Source organism: Chlorocebus sabaeus, chromosome 14 (genome assembly GCF_047675955.1).
Source record: "Chlorocebus sabaeus isolate Y175 chromosome 14, mChlSab1.0.hap1, whole genome shotgun sequence".
Lineage (NCBI taxonomy): Eukaryota > Metazoa > Chordata > Mammalia > Primates > Cercopithecidae > Chlorocebus > Chlorocebus sabaeus.
In genome coordinates this window covers 109206593-109231720 of record NC_132917.1, presented here as the reverse complement: position 1 = coordinate 109231720, position 25128 = coordinate 109206593, and the positions used below count along the sequence as shown (strand labels likewise).

Here is a 25128-nt window from a genome sequence, read left to right as displayed (position 1 = left end):
GGGCAGGCCAAGGCTTTTGTTCCAGAAACACTGACTTCAGAAACGGCCGGTCGTGTGTGTTGAGCATGGCAAGAAAGACTTACGTGTGTTTAAAGCTCTTGAACAGAGCAAGCTGATGTTTCAAAGGGTATTGACTTTGCTATGATCAATATTCAGGAGAAAATAGGGTTTGACGAAATAGAAAGACAGGAGTGGCAAGTGACGTGCTTGTGCCCCGTATGACTAAGCGATGACCTGGCCCTTCCACACCATGGCCTCTGAGCAGCCAGCGTTGCAGATACTGGATCAATTTAGATTGGACTCCTGGAGCTGTCAGCCCCCCGGGGGAAGCACGAGGAGTTCTGTGTGCCCATGATCATGATTCCCGCTAGTGTGTCCAACAATGTGCCGGGTTCCGATTTCAGCATCAGGGCAGACCCAGCCCTGAACACTATCACCGACGTAAGTCCGTGTGTGCCTCACCAGGCGGGCGCCGGCCCTTTTTTATCTACCAGTGCGCTAGAAACAGCCTTTTACAAATACCCTGAATGAGAGCTTCTCGTTATTTCCCCACCCCCTAGAAAATTATGTGTTTAGACTCTGAACATTTTTGATCTCCTTCCCAAAAATGTTTTACTACCTCTTCCTCTGTGTGGTCACCGGCGGGGGATGTAGCGTGGCCAATACCCCGGGAGTGCCCATGAGTACCTGCAGTGCTGAGGAGGGCTGGGCCGCAGTCTCCTGTGATTGCACCAGCATTAAAATTCGCTTTTTTTTTTTTTTTTTTTTTTTTTTTGGACATGCTGAGCCTAAATTTTCTTTAAGCCTCCAATACCCATTATGATGAACCCCTGCCTTGATGCTGAGGGTAGAAATTGAACTGAATATTTTATAAGTGTAGTCATTGTCCTGAGCACACCATTGCATTTGTTATCTCTTTGGTCTTGTCTGTTGACCTCATTTTCCTCTTTGTAAACCGGGGCTGTTAAATTACATCTAAGGCAATATTGGGGCTAGTTTAGGTTTTTGCCAAGAGACAATAATAAAACATAAAAATATATTCTTCTGTTTTTTTGTTTTGTTTTGTTTTCTTTGTGGGACAAGGTCTTACTCTGTCACCCAGGCTTGAGTGCAGTGTTGTGATCTCGGCTCACTGCAGCCTCGACCTCCTGGGCTGAGATGATCCTCCCACCTCAGCCTCCCGAGTACCTGGGACCACAGGCACGTGCCGCCATTCCCGGCTATTCACGTGGGAGCCTGAAATCCATACCTAATGCAAGAAGCATTTCATTTTTTTAAAATTTTGGTGTCTAAAATTTTTCACTAATTCTCAAGTTTTAATTTTTCTTGTGTGACTTAGTTCTCATGAATATTTTTCAGTTTTTCTTTTCCTTTTTTTTTTTTTTTTTTTTTTTGCAAATCCTTGGCATGAAACTTATTTCTAGCACTGGTAAATAAAAAAAAGCATTTACCATACAGCACATATAGTAAGTAATGCTTAGCACTTGATTCTTGCTTTTCTGAGCATCTTAAACTTTCTTCACTTTCTTTGCGAAGGAAACCTGCCCAGGTTTTCCCGTGTTCACTGGCTTTGGGGGCAACTTTCACCTTTTTTTTGGCAGTCACTAATCTCTGACCTAGATGTTGCTTCTCTTCTCCCGGTGATGGGTGTCACGGCTTTGCTGCTGCGGGGCTGGCCCAGCTCTGGGCTGACCTTCACGCTGGGAACATGAACATGAGTGTCAGTTTCACAGAGGGGATGCCAGCATGGCTTTCGCTGCTCTTTCACTGGCTTTAGCTGGATTTTTGGGTCCGTGAAAGTTGGGTGTGCAATGGGAGGGATTGAAACTTCTTTTTTCCCAAATTGTTACCTAATAGGAACTTGCCCAGAGGGAATGGGTGGAGAATTTGAGAGCAGTCACTGCAGTTAGCTGAGCATCTGAAGATGTGGGACAAAGCTGCTGTTGATCTCCCTGTGACTTTTTTTATTTTCAACTTTCCACACAAAGAGGTCCTTGTGGTATGTGATGTACACTTTCAGGCATAAAAAAATCTCTCTTTAATTCCAGGGTCCTCCGCTATAAATAACTTTTTTGTTGTTGTTTTTCAGATTGTAAATATGTAATAAATGTGTAGGGTCAAAATTTGAAAACCAAAATACGTGAGGCAAACACCCCCCAAATGATCAGTTCTACCCACTTTGACTTCCCTTGGAGGGACTGTGTAATTTATTATGCGATTGTTTTAAATTCAGTTTTTCATTCATTCAAGTTTCTCAAAGCTAGGTTAAACAATTTCGTTTTCTTTCTTTTTTCTTTTGTTTTCTTTTCTTTTTTTTTGAGACAGGTCCTTACTCTGTTTCTCAGGCTGGAATGGAGTGGTGCAATCACGATTCACTGCAGCCTCCACCTCCCAGGCTTAGGAGATCCTCCCACCTCAGCCTCCTGAATAGCTGGGACTACACGTGCATGCCACTGTGAGCAGCTAATTTTTTGTATTTCTATAGAAATGAGGGTCTCCCTGTGTTGCCCAGGCTGGTCTCAAACTCTGGGCTCAAGCAGTCCCCCTGTCTTGGCCTCTCAAAGTGCAGGGGTTACAGGGATGAGCCACCACGCTGGGCCTTAAGTTAACTGATTACAATAGAGAAAGAACTAGAAAGTGTAGTTAGTTGAGGCTCCCGTTGGCCAGGCACAGCCACCTTGGTAAGGGTATGTGTGTGTCCTCATTGCCCTTCTGATCCTGAGCTCCGAGGAATGAGGCTGTCTTGGGAGTGCTGTGCTTCTAGTCTCGTGATGGATGAGTGACACCGGCCGATCAAGGTCACCCCGGCGAATGCAGCAGCTGCTTGGGAGCCAGGACAGGGATGAGAAAGCTGCTGAGGGGTCCCTCTGTGGACGCCTGAAGGGAGAGGGACGGAGATGTGAACATGGCAGCTGTTTTCTCCAGAGTCCTGTTTACTGACGGCAAAACAGGATGAAGCCTGAGAAGGTTTGGATTTGGGTCTGAACTGGGCTTGTCTGGCCGTAGAACAGGAGCTGGTGACGAACTCAGGACATGAGGGTGTGAGGCAACTTGATGTGGATGGCTCCGGGTCGCTCCAGCCACTGTCCTGAAGCCATCGGAGGTTGAGGATGTGTGGGAGTGAGCGTCTCTTCCCTGTCCGGCCACACCCTCTGTGCCCCATGACTCATGGCCTGGTCCTGGGCAACATTTATGTTTGGGGTCTGTGGATGGCTCCAGTTGTTCAGTATATTCCGTGATTCTCATTGGGATGATTGTGCCCCAGGGGATGTTTGCACCGTCCAGGGAGGTTTCTGGTTAGAACTGGGAGAAGGGATGCTCCCAGCTTCTGGGGCTGGAGACAAGGGACACTGCGGAAAGTCCCTCCAAGCACAGGGCGGGCTCCATAGTAGGAGTCTGGCTCAGGACGTGGCCGTGTTGTGCTTCAGAAGCCTTGGGCGGATCTGATACGGTGAAGTCATCATCTTCTTTGGACACGTGTGTCCTCATCCTCACTCGTGATTTCCTTCTCGCCAGCATTGATGCTTAGCTGATGCCACAGCCCCTCAGAATCTATGCGGTGCTGGTGAGTGGGTCTTCCAGGCAGAACAGAGTGAATGAAATACCTCAGAGCAGGTGTTACACATTCTCAGGATGTGGCTGCAGGGAGTTTCGGTTGGACTCCTTTCATTCCCTAGCGCTGGCTGATGCATTACTCTGTCCTGTAAGCTTGATCAGGTCACATCAGAAACACAGTAGGTGGGTGCCACGCTGCTGTCAGGTGTCGCGAAGGTGGCGGTGACCACAGCATTGAGAGTAATTCCTTGTCATAGTGCGCCCCCCCCCCCCATGTACCCAGGGGCCCGGCTGTGTTCGGTCTTGAGAGTTTTATGCTTTTCTGGGCAGGGTCTCCCCCGTCTTGAAGCTTCCCTCCCCTTTTTTGGAGACTGAAGGAAGGAGAAGAGGAGCGATAGGGAAGGAGGGGAGAGAGGATTTGCAGCAATGGGTCCATTCCCACAGATTTCAATGTGGAGTTAAGGAGCCGAGACCTCCCCCACCTGCCCTCTTGCGTGCCTCAGGCACCAGGTTACACACACCCTCTGGCTTCCAGTGAGGGCTTCTTGGAGAAGCAACCAGCTCCCCGCAGCCAGTCTTGGTCAGTCCTGAGCTAGGGCATTCCACAGTAAAGGAGTGACATCACCTGTCTGAAAAGCATAAGGAGCCCCCCACGTGATGGTGCTGACGGGGCCACATCCTGGGCACCAGGCCAGCGAGTATCTCCAGATGAGTGTTTCTGGCTGGCAAGCAGGCTGGCATTTGGATTGAAGTCCTGCACAAACTGCCATGGCCAGAGCCTGCAAGGCAGAGCCTGTACAGAGCAGCCCAAGAGCTGGGCATGTGCTGGGCCTGGGTGGACGTGGAGGCCATGCCATGGGGCGTGGGGGACCCTGCTCACAGCTCACCTCGTGGTCGCCCAGCACTGACCCATCCACCTTACCCTCCTACCCACCACTCTGTGAACTCACCTGCCACAGATCTCCACCCACTGTCGGAAGCCCTCGGCCCACACGGACTCCTGGCCTTGGGATGCTTTGGGTTGCACCAGGGCTGCAGAGCCTGGGTTGCTCACTGTCCAACTCTCCTGGGGCGATGTGGGCCCCGCCCTGCGTCCCAGCAGTAGCATTTCTGCAGCAGATGTGGGGATATTCACAGGAAGAGGGACAAGTCCAAGTCCATAAACAGTTGGTTTTGCCGCCAAGTGGATGACAAAAATACCTTGCTGTGTGGGGCCGCTTGGAGGTGGGAACAGTGAGCGTGTAGACCTGTCCTGCTGTTACCTTGGTTAACACCTTGAGGTGGAGTCTGGGAAACCCCGGTGCACATGGGCTCCAGAACCGCTCCCCTTTCTGACACCGGAGCCCATTTCCCAGTGGAACCCCAGAGCAGCAACTCGGGCTCTTGCTCGCCTGTGTGGCTTTGTGTGCGGCTTCCTGCCGGTGAGCAGAGATGTGGCGTGGGGCTGAGTGTGACCCGCCGGTAATCCAGCTGCCTGCCTCCTTCCCTGCCTGAGCGTGGAGGCTGCCTCTGCACGATGAAGGCTGTCACTTGGTGTGGTCCTTACAGCTGTGTGCCCATCCCGCTGATCGTGGCCTGCCTGCAGGAAGCTACAGGAATGGCTTTGCCTTTAAACCTGCTGACCGCCCCGGCCTCCCTTACCCACGATGAGATGCCGAGAGCTGAGCTGTCCCGCTCGTGACTAACTCGCCACTGCCTGCAACCTGCTCTGCTGCCTGCCTCACCCCCACCCTGCTGTGCTGCCTGCAGGCCTCCCCTTTCACGAGGACCTGGGCTGTGCCCAGGCAGTCCCCTGTGTCGCTGAGGCCTGTCCTGCTACCGCACAGCCTCCAGAGCTCCCCTCGGCCCCTTGACCCGCATGAACCGGCTTCCGCTGGTGATTCAGGCCCCTTCTGTCCCTTCCTGGACCTCAGCGCAGGCCCTGGGGCTGGCAGGTGAGCACCCAGCACCCCCCGCTAACCGCTTGGCCCTGCTGCTTCAGGCTTACGAGAGCGCATGCGACATGGCCGAGGCGTGAGGCCGCCGCCAGGAGCTTTGCATCCACCTGTGTGTGGTGCCGGCCACGATTAGCAACAATGTCCCGGGCACAGAAATAAGCCTGGGCGCTGACACTGGCCTGAATGCTGTTGTCCAGGTAAGAGAACCCCGTTTCCTCCCATTGCTTTCTTTCATTTATTTTAGCAATTTGTTTTTTCTGTGCTAAGAATGAGCCAGATTTATTATTACTCTTCTCCACCCACCCCCACTCTTTATTAGCTTGACTTTATGTCGATCACACTGGCCAGAACAGGGTAAATTTTTTAGCTTCTCTGCCTTAGGGAGAATCTGTCTTTACTGACTAAAAGTGAGATGATATATTCAGTCCTAGGGGTCATGTTTCTATCCCACCTAGACTGGGGGAGCGGTGAGCACCATTTCTCTGGAGCCTGCCTCTCCTGCCTGCATTGACTAGCGAGGCTGCAGGGCCAGCTGTGGGAGCCTGCAGGAAGGGGTTTGAGTGCGTGGTACGTAAGAGCTCTGGGACACAGCCGTGTCCACTGGGGGCCGCTGCCTGGAACCACAGCCTTCCTGGTGAGATGAGAGGTTCTTGAGAGAGCTGAAATCAAGTCCTCCTGGGCAGGCAGCTTCACCAACATGTGCTATGGGAGGAGTGGATCCTGCCGGTCATGGGCGTGGTGCTGACAGCCACATGGTGGCCCCTCAGGTCCCTGATAAGCTGACCCACCTCTATGGTCATGAGCTGGACATGAGGACCTGTGGGAGTTTCACAGGCCTTTGCTGCGGAGAGGGTCCTCACTCAGCTGCAGACGGGACGGTGGCCACCTTGGCAAGTAGGGTCACATCAGTGGCTTGTCCGCCTGGTGCCTTCTGAAGAGCAGCCGCTGTCCTTTACCTTAGATCTTCACGTCCAAACCACCTCCGGAGTTTGCGGTGAAAACTCCCAGCCCTGTTGGATACTCCTTAGTTCAGCTTGGCACAGAACCTCGGAAAACAGCAGTTCTGTTCCGGGTTCAGCCTCCTGTGCCTCCCACTCGAGCTGAGGGCCATCTCTCTCCTGGGCTTCTCCTTGTCGTGTTCCCTGGTGCTGTGCTGGCCTTGCAGAGGCTGGCCCAGGCTCGTTCCCTGGACTTTCTTGGGCCCCGTGCTTGTCCCCTGTTCATTGAATGCCGTTAGTTCGGGCCATCGCTGGCTTAGCTCTCCTTTAGCACCTTGTAGATGTCCACACATGCTTCCACCCTCGCACCCCACACGTGGCGCAGCACAACCCCGGCCAGCGGCTCTGCTTTGCTGCGGGTCCCTTGCTGTAGCAGGGACGGGACCCCCCACCCCCTGCCCTGTCTGGCCACCGACTTCAGTAGAGGCTCGGCTGCCGTGAGGGATAGCAGTCATGGGAAAACTGGCCTCCCTGCAGATTCACAGAGCAAAGTGGTTCTCACAGAGAAGTCAGTGGCTTTTTTCTACCTTAACGCTGTAGCAAACGCCACCTTATCTTTCACCACCAATTTATAGTTCTTTACACCCACGGAGCAACGTGCTGGTGATGTTTGAACTGTAGCCTGGGCTCTCGCTCCCATGGGACTCCTTAGGGAATTTCCTAGCAGGATCGTGTGTGTGCCCTTGCAGGGGGTTGTGTCTGCCAGGCACATCCCATTGTGTGGCAAGAATGGCTGAGGTCACAGGCTCTGCCTGACGAGTGCGGCTCACAGCTGCTGTCCACACAGGGCCACGCTTGGGATCGGCTTTTTTCTTGTCAGTGCTACTTTGACTAATTGCCTGAGGCACGGCTGGAGTGACTTGCTATTTTTAGAGGCTAATTCAGGCTTCAGATGCCATCTAGGTAATGAGGAGAGAGTTCAGGAAAGCTGTATCTAAGCTCCAGCAAAGGCGGGTTCTTCCATCCCAGCTTTCACTGCGTTTACACTGAGAGGAGCAAACGGTCGGGGGCGTGGCTCAGGTGTCAGGGCTGCGCTGTTCCACGCACCCACAGCAGCAGCCTGGCGGGAGCAGAACTCAGACACTCTCGAGCACAAATCAGCCTCTTGGGAGAGCTGTTTTGCCTGCGGAATTCTTTTGCCATTAAGTGGTTGATGTCATTCTTTGAATGAGTGACAGTAATTCCCCACCTCAGGGTGGGCTGCGGGGGAGATTCAGTAGGAAAAATAACCCATGAGGCTTTGTGCCTCTGGGGGTCCTGACACCCCACCCACATTTTCCTTCCCATGCCCAGGATTCTCTAACACCAAGGGCAAGTCTTAAAGCCTTATGGCATCTTAAGTCTTAGATTGCAATTAGAGAGAGAGCCGGTACAGGTGGAACAGTGACACCCTCAGAATTCTGCACTGGCCCTTCAAGAAGGCAGTTGTGGGCTCTTTGGACCCTTGACGGGCTTCTGTCCTCTGTCCTTCCTAAGCACAAAGACAGGAATTCTTCCCATTGCCTGTTTCTCTCCCCACCTCGGCTTCTACACAATGCAAAGTGGCCCGCTAACTAGAGCCCGTGTTCAGTTTTGAATACATCAACCAATTATTTTGGGAGGAAAAGAATCTGTCAAACGAAGTATAGGTTGCAATGGTTTAATCAAGCCTGTGTTTATTCAACAAAGTGCGCTTTTAAATTTCATCCGAGGCACTCAAGTGAACATTTCCCAGTGGGTGTTAAACTTTCGTGCACAGACTCTCATATGGCTCCCAGTCTCAAGTCCACACCCCCACTTCATGCTTTTACTCTTGGCTGAGTCCCATGGAGGCCGGTTAGGGAATCCTGCAGGATCAGCCCTTGACCTGGACGGACGGATGGACAGACGACTGGCTGGGGAATACTGTGCTTATGTCATTCAGTGACAAGTATTTCTTGAGCGCCTGCTGTTTGGGCTCGGCCGGGTCCTGCTGATGGTGCAGTGGTGTGAGCCCAGCCCACCGTTCCTGCCCTCATGGAATTTGCAGCCTAGTGAGGACTGCAAGTCAAATAACCACGAGGTAACTGCAGGGAGAGACACCGGGGTGATTTCTATGAAGAGAGAACATGGGGTGCCCCGAGAGCCCATGACAGAGGGAACTTTGCGGTCCTAGAAACCAGGCGGTGTTTTCCTGAGGAAATGGCATTTCCCTCTGGGTCAGAGCTGAGGAAGGTGCCTGTGTGTGTCCCGTGGCCGCTGTGACCCTGACCATACACCTGGGGCTGGAAAATAATACTCCCTCTCCCACAGCTCTGGAGGGCAGGAGCCATGGACTGAGACCGGAGTGTTTGCTCCAGGAGAGTCCCTCGTGGCCCATTCAGGTGCCCAGAGCTGCGGGCCTTGCACGCCTTGTTCCCTGGCGCCGCCTCCTCCCCTGTGGGTGTGCAGCATCCTGCTCCAGGGCCTTCAGCCTCTGCACCCCTCATCTGCCGATGCAGGTCGTGGCACTTAGGGCCCACCTGGGTAGTCATCAGAATTCACCTTTATCACCGCATGAGGGAACAGTCCCAGGTTGCAGGGATTGGAACCGGGATTCCTTTGGGGGTCGCTCTCCCGCCCACCACTGTGCCTGAATGTGACGCACACGGCGGCCAGCATATCCAGAGGCCCCAGGAGGACCTGGGGTGGCTGGAGCTACAGTGGGACCTGGTGTCAGAACCAGGCGAAGCAGGGATTCTCGAGAAAGGCTTGACGTGTACTTGAAGTGAGCAAAGGGTTTTGAATGACTGGATCAGATTTATGTTTTTTATAGATGGGTCTCCAGTCTGTGTGAACAGATTGGAGGGTGCCGGGGTGGGAGCTGAGGCACAGGTAGAGGCCCCGCGAGGTGGGGTCCAATAGCCATCCCCTCTCCCCTCCTTGGCTATTGGGAGCCATGGTGGACTCATAGCCTGTTTAAGATATTGTGAGTAATATTGTCTCCCCCTCTGGAAATAATGAACTCTTTCACAGACGGGTGTACACCTTCAGTGTATTGCTCAGGGAACAGTGATATAATTAATTATTAAACGTCAAGAATCGATTGTAATAATTATCAGTAATACTATCAATTAAAATTTTACCATTAATATGGATAATTATTTTAAATAGATGATGTCAAATTACCGTTTAATAATTATATCATTTATTAATGTTACTAATTTTTAATATCGTTTTTTGCCAGCATCACTCAGTATTGATTTAAGATTAATTGTTGATATCTTTATTTTATTATTAATAGTGTTAATATTAATACTCATCGTTAATATTTTTAATCAGTATTAATATTTAGTGTCTTTATTGTCATTAATCTCGATGATTAACATTAATTTGTATTATATTAATATTAATAATAGACTTGTTCCTCATATGCGGTGGGTAGAAGATGATATTCCTCCCAATATCGCAGAAAGTGTACATTCCTCTATGATGTTTTTCCTAATAACCAGGGGATAGAAGATATTATTGAAACTACCGCAGTGTGTGTACATCCTTTCGATCATCTTGTTCCTTCTATCCAGGGTACGAGAGGATGATATTACTCCCAATATCGCAAGGGGCCTGGACCTCCACTGTGATATTTTCCCTCACATCCAGCCGGGGAGAGGAAGATATTACCCCTCATATCACAGGGGTGTACATCACCTTGTGATGTTGTTCTGTATATCCTGGGATGGAGAAGATAATACTAATGGCAATATCGCAGGGGTTTTACACACCCACTATGCTATTGTTCCGAACAACATGGTATGACTCCCAGTATCACAGGAGGGGTACATCCTCCTGTGATATTGTTTCTTATATTCAAGGGGAGAGAATGATATTACTCCCAATATCGCAGGGGTTGCACACACCTCCTGCGATATTGTTCCTAATATCCCGAAGAGGAGAGCATAATATTACTCTCAATATCTCAGCGGGTGTACACCTCGTTTGTAATATTTTTCATAATATCCAAGATGGGAGAGGATGATAAGACTCCCAATAGGCCAAGAAGTGTACATCCGCCTGTGATATAGTTCCTAACATCCAGGTGGGGATAGGATGGTATTACTGCCCATATCGCACGAGTTATAAAACCCTTTCAATATTTAGCCTACGATCCTGTGGGGAGGGGATGATATTACTCCCAATATCAAAGGAGGTGTACACCCCCTTGAGACACTGCACCCAATATGCACGTTGGGTGATGATGACAATATGCCCAATATCGCAAGGGATGTACACAAACCCTGGGATATTGTTCCTTATATCTAGAGTGGGAGAAGACACTATTACTTCCAATAACACAGGGACTGTGGCTGTACACCCTTCCTCTGATATTATTCTTAATATCCTAGGCAAGAGAGGATGATACTACAGCCAATATCGCAGGGGGAGTAAACCCACCCCGTGATGTTGTTCTTAATGTACTCAACCTCCTACCTCCAGGGATATCGTTTCTAATATCCAGGGGAAGAGAGGATAACATTATGCCCAATATTGCAGGGGAGTGTGCACACCCTCTCTGATGTTGTTCCTAGTATCCAAAGGTAGAGACAATGATGTTACTGGCCATATCGCAGGGGGTGTACACCCTTCTGTGATATCATTTTTGACATTCAGTGGGGGAGAGGATAACATGAATCCCAATATCGCTGAAGGTGTACAGACCCCTGTGCTGTAGTTTCTAATGTACAGGGATGAGACAAGAATATTGCTCTCAATATCACCGGGGGTGTAACCACCCTGCCCCCTGTATGTTGTTCCTGATATGCAGTGGGGTGGAGGCTCATAGTACTCCCAATATCCCAGAAGGTGCACACACACCTGTGATAGAGTTCCTAATATTCAGCGGGAAAGAGGCTGATTTTACTTTCGATATCGCAGTGGGTTTACACCGCCCCCAACCCCGGGGTATCTTTCCTAATATCCAGGCGGGAAGAGGATGACATGGCTGACAATATCGAAGGGGGTGGACAACTCTACTGTGATATGGTTCCTGATATCCGGGGGGTGAATGGATGATATGACTCCCAATAACGTAAGAACCGTACAGCCACCCTGGGATTTTGTTCTTAATAACCACAGCGGAGAGATGATATTACTACCAACATTGCAAGGGGTGTACCCCCCTCCTGTGATACTGTTTCTTATATCCAGGAAAGAAGATGGTATTACTACCAATATTGAAGAGATATACAACCCCTATGGGATATTGTTCTAAAGATACAGGTTGAAAGAGGATGAGACTCCATCCAATATAACAAGGGGTGTACACACCTCCTGTGATGTGAATCGTAAAACCTAGGAGAGAATGACATTGCTTCCAAAAACACACGGGGTGTACACCCACCCTGTGACTTCGTTCCTGTCATCTAAAGGAAGAGATGATGATACTAGTCCCACTACCGGAGAAGGTACACACCCCTCTGGGATATTGTTCCTCATAACTTGTGGGGGAGAGCATGATATTATTTCCAGTACGACAGTGGCTTGACACCCAGTCTGTGATATTGGTTCTGCACACCAAATCTGTGCCCCTCATTTCCCATGCATTCTCTCCACACTTTTGGAACCTCGGGGGAGGCTTTGTCTTTGGTTACAGATGAAGAAACGAAGGGTCTGAGAGGTTAAGCAAGTTTGTTACTGGAAAGCAGTTCCGATCCAGACCCCAAGAGAGGTTTCTTGGATCTCACGTAAGAAAGAATTCCGGGCGAGTCCATAAAGTGAAAGCAAGTTTATTAGGAAAGAAAAGGAATAGAAGAATGGCTACTCTGGCCAGGCGCAGTGGCTCACTCCTGTAATCCTATAACATTGGGATGCCGAGGCAGATGGATCACCTGAGGTGAGAAGTTCGAGACCAGCCTGTTCCAACATGGCAAAACCCTGTCGCCACTAAAATACAAAACATTAACTGGGCGTGGTGGCAGGTGCCTGTAATCCCAGCTACTAGGAAGGCTGAGGCAGGAGAATCACTTGAACCCAGGAGGTGGAGGTTGTAGTGAGCCAAGATCACGCCACTGCATTCCAGTTCAGCCAATAGAGCGGGACTCCATCTCAAAAAAAAAAAAAAAAAAGAAAGAAAGAAAGAAAAAAAGAATGGCTGCTCCATAGGCAGAGTGGCCCCAAAGGCTGCTGGTTGCCCTTTTTCATGGTTATTTCTTGATCATACGCTAAACAAGGGTTGGACTATTCATGAGTGTTCCAGGAAAGGGGTGGGCAATTCGCAGAACTGAGAATTTCTGCCCTCCCTTCTGAGACCACGTAGGGTAACCTCCAGATGTTGCCATGGCATCTGTAAACTGTCGCAGCGCTGGTGGGAGTGTCTTGTAGCAGCTAATGCATTATAATTAGCATATAATGAGCCGTGAGGAGAACCAGAGGTCACTCTCGTGGCCATCTTGGGTTTGGTGAGCTTTGGCGGACTTTACTGCAACGTGCTTTATCAGCAAGGTCTTTATGACCTGTATCTTGTGCCGACCTCCTATCTCATCCTGTGACTAAGAATGCCTAGCCTCCTGGGAATGCGACCCAGCAGGTCTCAGCCTCCCTTTACCCAGCCCCCATTCAAGATGGAGTCGCTCTGGTTCACGTGCCTCTGACAAGTTGGCCTGGGTTGAGTGTTCCCTAGTGTGTGGTGGTTGGAGCTGTTCCTAGGAGTAAGAGGTATTGCCAGTAGGAAACAGGTCTCTGTTAGCCCGGGGGCTGGCACTCTGCACCAGTATGTCGGCCTCATTTTAGTGGTGACAAAACTGGGGCTCAGAGACATCAACTCCCTCATCCCGACCCCCAGACTGTCAGTGGTGGGCTGGGGTTTGAATGTGGGGCTTGAAGACCCATCATCTCTGGTACCCCAGTCTCTTCTGCCCAAGAGGAACAGGATCCCAGGATCCAGGCCCCTCATGGCACCAGCCAGGGTGGGTGGAGATGGGGAGGCAGAGTTCCAAAGCCCCCCGGACTCTGAGGCAGGTCGGGGACCAAGAGCAACCCGGACCTACGGGCCCCACCCCGAGAAGAATGGCTGCAGGCCCGGCCCAGCGGGCAGGAGGTCTGTGTCCTCACTCAACGTGACGGCGCTTCCGGCTGCTCCAGCCAGGCCGTGCTGTCTTCAAGTTTCCAATCATGCGGCCTCCTCTCCAATTCCCAAACCCAACCCACAGAGACAGCGATCTGGGGTCTTCGTGAGGTTTGTCAGCAGCTCTGACCCGCTGCTTCCCACCAGCCCCGCGGCCGGTTCTGGAAAGCTCTCTGCTGCCCCCTGCTGGGGAGGCTCAGGGTAGGGCTCTGGCTGCAAGCATGGGGTCCCAGAACCTCCTGGCTCTGTCACCTCTGCTGGGTGGAAAACCAACCCAGGATTGAACCAGCAGATGGGTGCCTGATTCCTTATTATCAGAGCTCCGCCTAATGGCAAGTCTCTCTCCGGGCCTCAGTTTCCCCTTCCATTAAACGAGGGGCTTGGGGGATACCAAGGAGGGGTAACTGCTTAGTGAGGATGGGAGGTTTCTTCTGGGGAGATGAATACATTTTGAAACTAGATGGCGTGAGTGGTTGCACAGGACTGTGAATGCACAAATGCCACCACATTATTCGCGTTGAAATAGTTGCATGCGATGTGAAAGTCACCTCATTTAAAGTGTTTAAAAGAGGGGCCTGGGAGAGTGCAGTGTACGTGAGAATCAAGTGAGACACCCATAGTCTCTGAACCTCTGTTTTCTTGTGTAAACTGGCAAAGAGACCGTGTGAACTGTGTTCCCTGGGGCCAAGAGATTCCAAGAAGGAAAACCTGGGATTCCTGGCTCTGGGATGAGGGCTGGGGGCCAGAAGGGGAGGGGCATGTGAGGATGGCTGGGGTCAGCCCAGATAAGGCTTTCAATACTGGGTAGCAGCGTCTACACAGGCGGAAATCCCTGCATCTCACTTCCCGCAGGGCTGACCAGTGGCCAGAGGTAGGACTGGCCAGGCTCGGCCCAACCAAGTCTGGGAGCAGAGGACACTAAGTGAGGGATCCCCGTCGCCACCCTCACTGGCCTGTGGCTCTCCTGACACCACAAGAGAGCTCCAGGAGCTGACCTTGGGTCCTAATGGGGGACACCTTCCTGGCTGCAGGCTGGCAGGGTGGTGTGGTGGTCAGGGTACTGGGCTCTTCGTTTCTGCCCCTACCTGCTGTGTGACGGTGGGCCAGACACCTAACCTCTCTGTGCCTCTATTTCTTCAATGGAGCCCCCACATTTGGGCACAGTGGCCTGAAGGTTAAAGGCAAGAGCAGCACGAGACCTGCAGTAAAAGCTCTGAGCAGGGAGAACAGGGAGCTGCCCAGGGAGTTCCACCACCATCTCCCCTCTGGCCGCCGAGGAAACCGAGGTTCATGGTGACCTGGCCCAGGTCTGTTGGACTCAGGGTCCTTCTCATCCCCAAGATCAGAGGGCTGCCACCAGGGAAGGAGCTGGCCCCTAGACCCAGCCCAGGAAGCACACAGGGAAGGATGCCCTGGGGACTTCGGTATGTTATTGCAAAAAAAAAATTTATTGCTATATGAACCCTGCTTTCATTCCTCCATTTCCCAGAAAATGAGCCACGGGAGACACCAGGAGAGGCAGGAGACCATCCTCCTTGCACAATACCCACTCCCTTGGATGCTGTCCTCAGCGAGGGTGGCTGGGGTCAACCAAGGGGCCCACCCGCAGGGTGGCAGAGGAGGTAGGTTGACCCTGTGGACGTTGAGCTCGGTGGCAAAGGTCCTGGCCCTCTGGTAGAAGAAGAGCGACTTCTCGCTGTCCAGGAGGAAGTTGTGGGAGATGGTGGCCAGCCGCGTGTAGATCTTCAGCTGTGCCTTCTTGTTGCCCAGGTCCACGGCGGCTGCCAGTGCCAGCTGGTAGTACCTGGCTGCATCAAACGGGTTCTGAAGGAGACAGGCCATGCTCAGCAAAAGGGGGACTCAGAGCCCATCTTCCCAGAGGCCATTCCTGTCTCCAGGTCATTCCACATGTCCAGCCAATGCTGGCTCACCCCATGAACCCCGAAGCCTGTGACACTGCTGTGGTCTCAGCTGCAGGAGGTGGGGACGACCCTGATACCCCTGGAAGACTTCCTGACTGTCCCTACGCCCCACTCACCCCAAGCCTCCTGCCCCAGTGCCACCCTCTCTGCAGGCAGTGGCTGCTTTCCCCATGGGCTGAGGTCAGGGCAGATCCTGCCTGCTCTGAGAGTTCCATGCAGGACCCGTGGCTCCAAGCCACAGCAGGGGCACAGTGTTGAGTGACCCAGGCTCCCCTCTGGCCCCTGTCCATGCTGACCATTTCCAGGCCCTCCACGGGCCAGGCCAGGTAGAAAACCATCTCTAAGGTGTCCTCTTTGGCAATGTTCCCTGAAATATTGACAGAATGTGACTCCCCAGATATCCACTCCCATTGTCAATGCATCTTTGGCTCAAACTCACCATCGCTGGGATGGGATGCCATCTCCCAGACCTCCTCCTTGACCCTCCCATCCCCCACCCGGCTTCTCCCCAGGCTCCTCCTCCACATGGGGGTCACCTAAGGGACCTCTCTAAGACCCATGCCTGGCCTGTCCCTCTTTACCATCTCAAGATGGCTCCCAATGACAAAGTCCAAGATGCAGCAGTCCATTCCCTCACTGTCCCACCCCACACACGGAGCAGGGGCGTGAGAAGGCCCCAAGTCACCGCCACTGCTCATCCAATGCACCCGGCCCAGCCGAACACTGGACTCTGTGCTGGGTGCGTGGCTGAGCCTAATGTCCTTGCTCCCAGTCTGAGGGCCTCGGGAGTGAACACTGACCACACAGGGTGGCCCGGGCTGTGGCAGAGGGAAGCCCAGGAGGTCCCAGACTCAGCCAGGGGTGAAAGGCAAAGGCTTCCTGAAGGGGTGGGGACTTCCCAACTAAATAGGAAGGAGCCAGCCAAAGCATATGTCTCTACATGTGCCTGTGCGTACGTGTCCCTGTGTGTGTGCGCGCACCTGTGTGTGCCTGTGCGCATTTTCATCTGCCTGTAGTGTGTACAGCAGCTACTGAGTGGCAGGCTGAGCCAGGACACACCTAATCCACCCTATTCCAGGGCTCACTCTCATGTGTAGACTAAAGGGGACACCATTTTAGAGGCAGTTGGCAAAGATGCCCATTTACCCCTGCTTCTCTGCCAACCTTCCAGGTCCCATCCAGCCCGGCTTTTTCTCCCACTCCTCTGGGCCCTGGGTCCAGAGCCTCCTATACAAGGAGGAGGGTGTAGCCTTGGAAAGACAGCCGCCCTTGGGGAATTCCAAGGGGGCCTCCCTGTGGGAAGCTGGCCTGCGCTGACAGCATAGTCACGATGAGGCCCAGAGGGCTGTGCATGGGAAGGAGGTGAAGGAGGCCACTGTCCCCCGACCCCAACCATGGACTTTGGCCTCTCAGGTACTACTTGGCGCTTTCCTTTCTCCTGGACAGGCGGAGTGGGCGGCAGGCTTGACCAAGAGAGAGAAAGGCCTCTTCTGGGAGGCCCGTCCCCCTGGGTCCCAGGTAAGCCCCTGAGCAGTGAGCAGCGTCCCCCTAGGCCTGACACCTGGCACCTCCATGTCTGGCTGGGACTTGGGAGGCCACAGGGACCACATCTGACCACCAGGTGTCGCCAGCACTGGGCTGAGGCATATCGGGCTGCTGTAGGCCTGCAGTGGGGGATACAGGGCAGGGTCTTAGGGCTGCCCCGCTCCTCAAGTTGTTCTAAGGCCTCCAAGATCTCGGCCCCTGGACTGGAGTGCCCGGGCCCCTCAGCCCATAACGAGTACTGACGCGGTGCCGGTGTGATGCTAAGGAAGGGCGGTGCCTGCGGGGCAGAGGGGTGGAGACAGCCCAGGTCTGAGTCTGCCAGTCCCAGCTCTCCAGCCCTGCAAGGCTGGGGCAGACAGAGCACAGCACGTCCCCTCCAGACACACCCGACCCAGCAAGGCCTCAGCCTGGCTGGCTGGGGCCCCGCCCCACTGCACCTGCCCTGAGCTGGGGTTTCCCTGTTTGTGAACCCAATGGTAAGATACTGGTCCCACCCCACCCTTCCTGGGTGATGTGAAGATTCAAGGTGTCTCGGGACTCCAGGAAGGAGTTGCTCCGTGCAGGCTGGCACCCTGCGCAGGCTTCCTAGAGGAGGTGCCAGGATTTGGGTTGGATCTTGCAACGTGGATTCAATGTGAGGATGATGCTGTCCTCCGAAATGTCCTTCTCCCGACCCTATTTTCTTTGTTAAATGCACCTTGACACTTGACTGTCAAGACTCAGCTTTGATGTCACCTCCTCCAGGAGGGCCTCCCTGACTACAATCCTCCTTCTTAACCCAGAGGCCACCATTGCCCACTCATGTGTCAGTCTCCCTGGCTGAGACTGAGTTCCTGAGGGTGGGGCCTGGCCATCTTGGGAGCTGAATTGTATCTGCTAACCTTGCTGGCTCCTCCAGCCGGGCATAGAGCTCCAGGGCGGCCACTGGGCCATTTCTAAGGAAGGCTGGAACCCAGGCCTCGGGTCTGGGTGGAGATCCCACTCCAAGGGGACTGGGAACACCCCGAGCCCTGCCCCTCCCTCCCACCTTCAGGTCGTAGAAGATGATGTCACGGAGCATCAGGTACACCTTCACGTAGTAGAGGGTCTCCTCGTCGAACCCCAGTGGCAAGTTGCAGAGCTACAGGGTCTTGAGGTAGAAGTGCTCCGCCAGCTTGTCATGGCCCAGCCGGTGGTGCAGGGTGGCCAGCCGGTGGTAGGCCACGCGCTCATTCAGCCGGTCCCCTGGGGTGCAGGCCAAAGGGGCAGGTGTGAGGACGTGGCTCCCTGGGGCAGGCAGGGCACAGGCCCCTCAGGAGCAGGTATACAGACCCCAGGCAGCACTCGTGGCTTGCCTCCAGGCACCTGTGGTCACCTGGGCAGCTCTGGCCATTCCCTTCTGGGTTCCCAGACTCACTTTCCCGTCTGGAAAGCAGAATTAATAAGGCCTGCCCCTGTCTACTGTGAGGCTTTGGCAAAGTCGGACCTGGATGGCCCAGCTCTGTGTCTACACATAGCCACCTGCCTTTGCTCACTGGTTTTAACCAGGGGAGCCCATGCAGTTCAGGTGCTCCCGGGTACCCCAGCTCCAGGCAACCCACAGATGTGACATCTGACTCCTCCTGGGTGTGTCACGATCAGATCCCCCTACCTTGGGAAGTCAGCTGCACACCTACTGTGTACTGGTCCACAGGACACAAGGCACTGGCACATGTGGCCTGCCTAGGGTTCCCTGTCTCTGGAGGGGGACAGACGACCCTGGCACAGCACCAGGGGATGCCCGGCCTTAAGGGGCAGACTGCTGGAAGGGGAACTGGGATTTTTATCAGCCAGAGAGCCGTGTGGTTGATGACGGTGGGAAAGGCACAAGACAAAGGGAATGTGCCACTCAGCCTGGCACATACAGGGACCAACGAGATGCCTGGCATGTCTGGAAGGCAGAGGGCACACTGGGCGGCCCTTGTGGTCAGCAGCGGGAACAGGCAGAGGAAGCAGAACTCAGGCAGGCAGGGAGCTCTGCACTGCGTGAGAGACCTCGGGCTGTGCCCCACAGCCGGACGGGGAAGCCAGTTGGGCAGATCTGCCTGCCTGGACAGGAGACCAGGAAAATCCAGCAGCTGTTTCAGCTCCTGGCCTGCAGACCCAGAGGCTGGGCTCTGGCAAAGTGTGGGTCCTGGCAGGGTGGGGGCTCAGGGGACGTACCCAGAGTGATGCTGAGTGCTAGGACCATGTGGGCAACCTCCAAGCCCTCCTGTGGCTGCTCCATTGTGACCAGGAGTGCCACCAGCTTGCTGCACAGCTGTAGCTGCAGCTCCACCCTGCGGTTGTCCGTAGTCACTGCCAGGGGCAGGGCCTGGTCCTACCACACAGGCAGGTGGGGTCAGGTTTCCCACAGCACCCACCTTGCGCAGCGTCCTCATCAGAGCTCAAACATGTGCTTGGAGCTTCCCACACCCCAGCTACTCCTGCACCTCGACACAGCTCTGTGCTGTGGGATAACACATAGTTCAGACACCCAAGTTGGGGGCTGAAGAGTCACCTGAGGCCCATCCAGCTACTCCCGACAGCCTCAAACCAGCCGCTCCCACCTGAGCACTGGGGGTCTGACTGGGGGGAGCCAACACTCCTCTCTGCTCTAGAAACACCACACTGATCTGTGCCCAGGGCTGAGCCACACTGTGAGCTCAGAGGAAAGGAGAAGTCGTCCCGCTTCGGGGTACATGCAGACCTGGGCCTCCCACTGATATGCTGTGTGTCCTTTGACATGTCCCTGTGCCTCTCTGAGCCTCAGTTTCCTCATCTGGAAGATGGGGACAGGACTTCCCACTCATGGTTGCTTGAGGTCATCAGGTACAAGGGTAGAGCAATTGTCACGTCCAGGCTCCGAGCGTTTTTCCCGGGCAGCGGCATGGTCATATGCCTCAGACCACCAGGTGCCCCACTGAGGCCCACCCACATCAGCCCACAGGCCAGCTCACTCGGTAGAAGGGCATGCCTTCCTCCTGCTCCCAGGGCCCATTGAAGAAGATGTCTCCAACTGCCTCAAACAGCTCCAGCCCCAGGTTGGGGTCGCCTGTGTGCACGTCCACATTCTGTGCCACCTGAAAGGAGACAGAAGTTCGCTCCAGACCCACACCTAGCAACGTGGCTACGCGCACCTTTGCCAGCCTCTTTTCTCCCACACACTACAGGTACACCTGAGCATTTTTCAGACCCTGTGCATGGAGGCTGCCCCCACCACTGGCATGAGGACAATGAACTGATGCACCTGAGTGCCAGGAGGTGACTGAGCAGCTGCAGCCCAGGAGCCCGACACCTGTGAATCCTACCACCAGGGGTAGCCCTAGCCCACTCCCCCTGCACTCAAACCAGTCTCCGTGGCCCCTAGATTGCTGGGAGCCCAGCCCCTGTCTCCTTTCTGCGTTGTCACATCCCTGCCACATCAGCAGTGTTTCAGTGTTTGTGGGTGGGCCTGGTCCCCTCTTGGCCATGAGCTCTTGATCCCTCTCCTCAGCTCAAGGAGGTATACAGCAGGTGCTCAATAATGAAAGCTTCACCAGGCTCCTGGGCTTCACAATTTGTACCAGATCACACAGTGTTTCGGAAAGCCTCTGAAAACAGCCACTATGATAGATTCATTTTGTAAGGAGATGTGCCACGTGTCGCTTGGAGCAAGTTCTTCTGTGTGTTAACTGAGTGGTCACATTATTTGAGGATGTGCTGTATACCAGCAAGTGCTGTGCACTGTGAGGGGCCGCGCCTCTGCCCTCAGGGAGAAGATGCTGGCCACCGGAGGAGGATGTGAGGGAACCAGTTGGAGGGAGGGAAAAGGCACACAACAGGTGCTCAGCAGTGGCTTAGGAATGAGTGGATGGATGGATGAATGGATGAGGAGATGAAGACACATGGATGGATGGAAGGGTGTGTGGATAGATGAATGCTTGGATGGATGGGTGGGTGGGTGGAATGATGTGTGTATGTATGGGTGGGTAGATAATGTATGGATGGGTGGAGGGTAGATGATGTATGTACATGTGGATGGATAGATGGTGGACAGACGAATGTATGGATAAACAAATGGACAGATAGATGAATGGAGGGATGCATTAATAGGTAGATTGGTGGGTGGGTGGATGGACGAACGGTGAATGGATGGATGGGTGAGAGGATGGATGAATGGAAAGATCAATTGGTAGGTGGATGAATGATGGATGGATGATGGATGGATGGATGAACAGGTGAATGGATGGATGATGGAAGGATGAACGGACGAACAGATGGACGGATGGTGGCTGAATCAATGGATGATAAAGGGATGGATGGATGGAAGGATGAGCAAGCGAGTGGATGCATGATGGATGGATGGATGATGGATGGATAGAAGAATGAACAGGTAAATAGGTGATGGAAGGATGAACGGATGGGTGGATGGACAGGTGAATGGATGGATAGACGGGTGAATAGATGGATGATAAAAGGATGGATGAATGATGGATGGATGAAAGGACAGACGGATGGATGATGGATGGATGGATGGAAGGATGAACAGGTAAATAGATGATGGAAGGGTGAATGGATGGGTGGATGGACAGAGAGTGAACAGCACAGGAGTCCTCCTGCATCCCTTGCCACTCACCTGGATGTACAGGTCCACCAGCTCGCTCTGCCGCAGGAGGTAATAGATCTTCCCTGCTTGCAGCCAGGCATGTGCCTCCTCTTTCCTCTGGAGGTCAATGAAAATCCCCAGACTTCGTTTGGTGTAGTCCAGAGAGGATTTGTAGGCCCTGGAATCACTGGAATCAGACACAGGTGTCAGAACAAGGGCTCTCATCCTCCTGGAACCAGTCTGCCTCCTCCCGTGGGTCTGGTGACAGATGAATCTGGCATGTGGGGACTGGGAACGGCCCTCTTGTGTGTGCAGTGTTCTGCCCTTCCCAGGCTGCTGGGATGGCCAGAGTGAACACACACGGCATGGAAAAGATGAAGGACATCCTTCTGAGGGAATCGAGCATCATGCTGCCCTGTGGCAGGAGGAGTGTGCTAGTCCATCTCCCCTGCCTCCCAGACATGGCCTGTGTCTTCTCCAGACGCACCAGGAGCCGTTAGTGTTCAGAGGCTATCTAGGTCGATGGTTCTCAAGGTGTGCAGGCATCACAGTCACCCGGAGGCCTGTCCTTATAGCTTGCTGGCCCTGCCCCCAGAGCTTCCGGCTCCACAGGCCTGGGGCAGGCCCTAGAACTCCCACTTGCCACAAACTCCTAGGTGACATGGATGCTGCTCTACTGGTCCAGGGACTACACTTTGAGAAGCATGGCTCTAGCACACTGTCCCATTTTCCTTCTGTGAACTTGAGGCCAAGACTACAGTCAGTCTCCCAGGTCCCTATGGAATCTGGCTCCTTCTCTGCTTTCTCAGTAAGTCCAACACTCAAGGGGCTGGGACTGCAGCAATGTCACTGGGCCCTATGGGTGGGGTGGCCAGGGCCATGGTTACCCCACCAGGTCAGGATGCTTGGGGGAAGCTGACTAGGCCAAATATGGGATGTGAGACCTTGAAACCCTGCCCCAGGGAAGCAGGTGACACAACTGGCTCTGTCTTCTGTGGGAGAGAAGCCACAGGTGGCTGCTGTGGTCACATTTAAGGGGACAGACGAAGCCCAGGAGTGAAGATTCGGGGCAGGCACAGGTAAGATGACAAAAGCCACCATAGTAGGAAGAACAGCCCAGAGTGCACCTACTGCCTCTGCTGGGGTTGAGGTGACCTTTGCCCCAACAAGGGAGGCTCAAGCTGGGACTCATGGGCCAGCAGCAGCCCTGGGATGACCCCAGGCCGGCCAGCTCAAAGCATCTGATGCCAAAGCACCAAATGATCAAAAGGAGAGGGGCTGCTGGGCCCTGGGCCAGCTTCCCTGTGCCCTTCTCCCTGCCCGCCCCCACCTCCACCACTGCAAAACCAGCCCTTACCGCTCCGTGCCCAGGGACAGGTACAGCTGACTGATGGTCTCCAGGAGCTGCCCCTCCAGCACCTTGTCGGCCACCTTGCGGGCCAGGGAGAGCTGGAGATCGTGGTAGATGACATACTGGGCCTCGCTGGGCATGACGGCGCTGTAGAAGTAGCACAGCCACTGGACGGCCCGCAGCTGGTCTGGGCAGAAGACAAAATGGAAGACGTTAGTCTCCCAGCATCGAAGCGAGGCTGGCTGGGCTCAGAGGCCCCTGCTTGCCTCCTTCACACCTCTGTGAGCCTGGGCCCCATAGGCGGGGCGCCTGAGCGCAGACAGGCCATGCACCTGTGCCAGGGCAGACGCCAAGCACACTGTGACATGGGCACATCTTGGTGCAGATGCTCATGGTACAGGCCGGCCTTCTTTACAACTCCCAGGGCCGAGGTTGTGGATGGACGCAGAGTGAACAGCAGGGGCTTGGCACCTGCACCAGGCCATCTATTTCTGCTTCACAAAGACCCTCTGGCCAGGATCAGGGCTGCCTTCAGCCTGAGCTGATGAGGCCAGGGGCACAAGTGGCCCCTGTCACAGATGGAACCCTGAGAGAGCAAAGCCAAGCATCACGTCTGCCACACATGGCATCATGTTGGGGGAATGGGATTCAAAGCTGGCCCCTGGCGTTCCCACACATGCTTCTCTCATGCAACCAGGCTCCCAACCCACAGGCTCACTGGCCTCTCCCAAAGCCTGATTTTCTAGTGTCAGAAACATTCCGGAGATTAACATAGGAAACCAGGTACGCCGAATGGACATCTGTCACACACGCCACCCAACAACAGCCGAATACACAGTCCTCTCGAGCACCCATGGGACATTCCCCATGACAGACCATGTGCCAGGCCACAAAACGAGCCTCAGTGAATGGAGAAGGACTGAGACCAAAGCAGAGGTGTTCTTCAGCTGTACTGGCACAAAACTAGAAATCGACAGTGAAGGAAATGTGGGAAATTCAAAAAATATGTGAAAACTACACACTCCTAAACAACCAGTGAGTCAAAGAGACCAGCAGGGAAACCAAAAACTAATTTGAGAAGAATGCAAACAAACGCACAGCCCCGGCCAGTGCGGTGGCTCACGCCTCTCATCCCAGCACTGTGGGAGGCCGAGGCAGGAGCATCGCTTGAGTCCCGGAGTTTGAGATCAGCCTGGGAAACATGGTGAAATCCCGTCTCTATATTTAAAAAAAATACAAAAATTAGCCGGGTGGAGTGGTGCACATCTGTAATTCCAGCTACTCGGGAGGCTGAGGCATGAGAATGGCTCTAACCTGAGTAGAAGTTGCAGTGAGCCAAGATTGCACCACTGCACCCCAGCCTGGGCAATAGAGCAAAACTCTGTCTTTAAAAATAAAAATAGCACAACGTATCAAAAATTCCAAGATGCAGCTAAGGCAGTGCTGAAAGGGAAATTTATAACTGTAAATGTCTACATTCAAAGAAGGAAGAAAAATCTCAAATCAAAAACCTAACCTTCCACCTTGAGAAACTAGAAAAAGAACTAAACCCAAAGTGAATAAAAGGAAGAAAATAATAAACGTGAGAGTGGAAATGGAAAGTAAAAATACAGAGAATGGAAAAACAAAAGAGATAACAGAACCGAAGGTGGGTTTTTTGAAAATAACACAATTGACAAATCGTTCACTAGACTGACCGAGGAAAGAAAGACGGGACACAAATGACTAAAATCAGAGACTGAGCACCATGGCTGACGCCTGTCATCCCAGCACTTTGTGAGGCTGAGGTGGAAGGATCGTGAGGCCAGCATTCAAGACCAGCCCGGGGGAACATGATGAGACCCCATCTCTAATAAAAATGAAGAAATAAAAAATTACAAACCCAAGTTTCTAAAATCAGAAATGAAAGAGGAAACATTATTGCCGACCTGACAGAAATAAAAGGATTCCACGAAAACACTACGAACAATTGTACACCAACAAACCAGACCATCTAGACACAACAGCCAAATTCTTAGAAGGACACAAACTACCGAAAGTGACTCAAAAATGACCCCAAGGAAGCATGTGGGGTATCAGCCCCGCCCTTGGTCTCCTCGATCGTTCAGCGCAGGGTGGGGAGACAGGGAAGCATGATCCCCGTTCCCTGGCCTGCATTTCCAAGTCTGAATCCCCTAG

The 25128-nt window shown here is 53.3% G+C and overlaps 1 protein-coding gene and 1 long non-coding RNA gene across 12 annotated transcripts in view; one reads left to right on the top strand and one right to left on the bottom strand.

Annotated features, from left to right (window-relative positions):
* Positions 1-17281, top strand: part of LOC140713385 (uncharacterized) — a 130339-nt gene extending 113058 nt beyond the window's left edge. The window contains exons 9-11 of one of the 3 annotated variants that reach the window (XR_012095466.1): positions 2326-2455; positions 15037-15169; positions 16916-17281. This is a non-coding gene — a long non-coding RNA (uncharacterized lncRNA). Of the gene's footprint in view, positions 1-2325; positions 2456-15036; positions 15170-16915 lie in introns of those variants that run through there. The other 2 variants (XR_012095462.1, XR_012095470.1) reach the window with 2 other exon arrangements.
* The window catches only part of LOC140713382 (SH3 domain and tetratricopeptide repeat-containing protein 1-like), a 43545-nt gene continuing 33389 nt past the window's right edge, over positions 14973-25128 (bottom strand). For all 9 annotated transcript variants that reach the window (XM_073023306.1, XM_073023305.1, XM_073023310.1 and 6 more), the window contains 4 exons: positions 22957-23137; positions 21630-21786; positions 19972-20094; positions 14973-15371 (listed from right to left, as the gene is read on the bottom strand). In XM_073023306.1, coding sequence (XP_072879407.1) covers positions 15018-15371; positions 19972-20094; positions 21630-21786; positions 22957-23137 — 815 coding nt within the window. In that variant the 3' untranslated portion in view covers positions 14973-15017. The remainder of the gene's footprint in view (positions 15372-19971; positions 20095-21629; positions 21787-22956; positions 23138-25128) is intronic.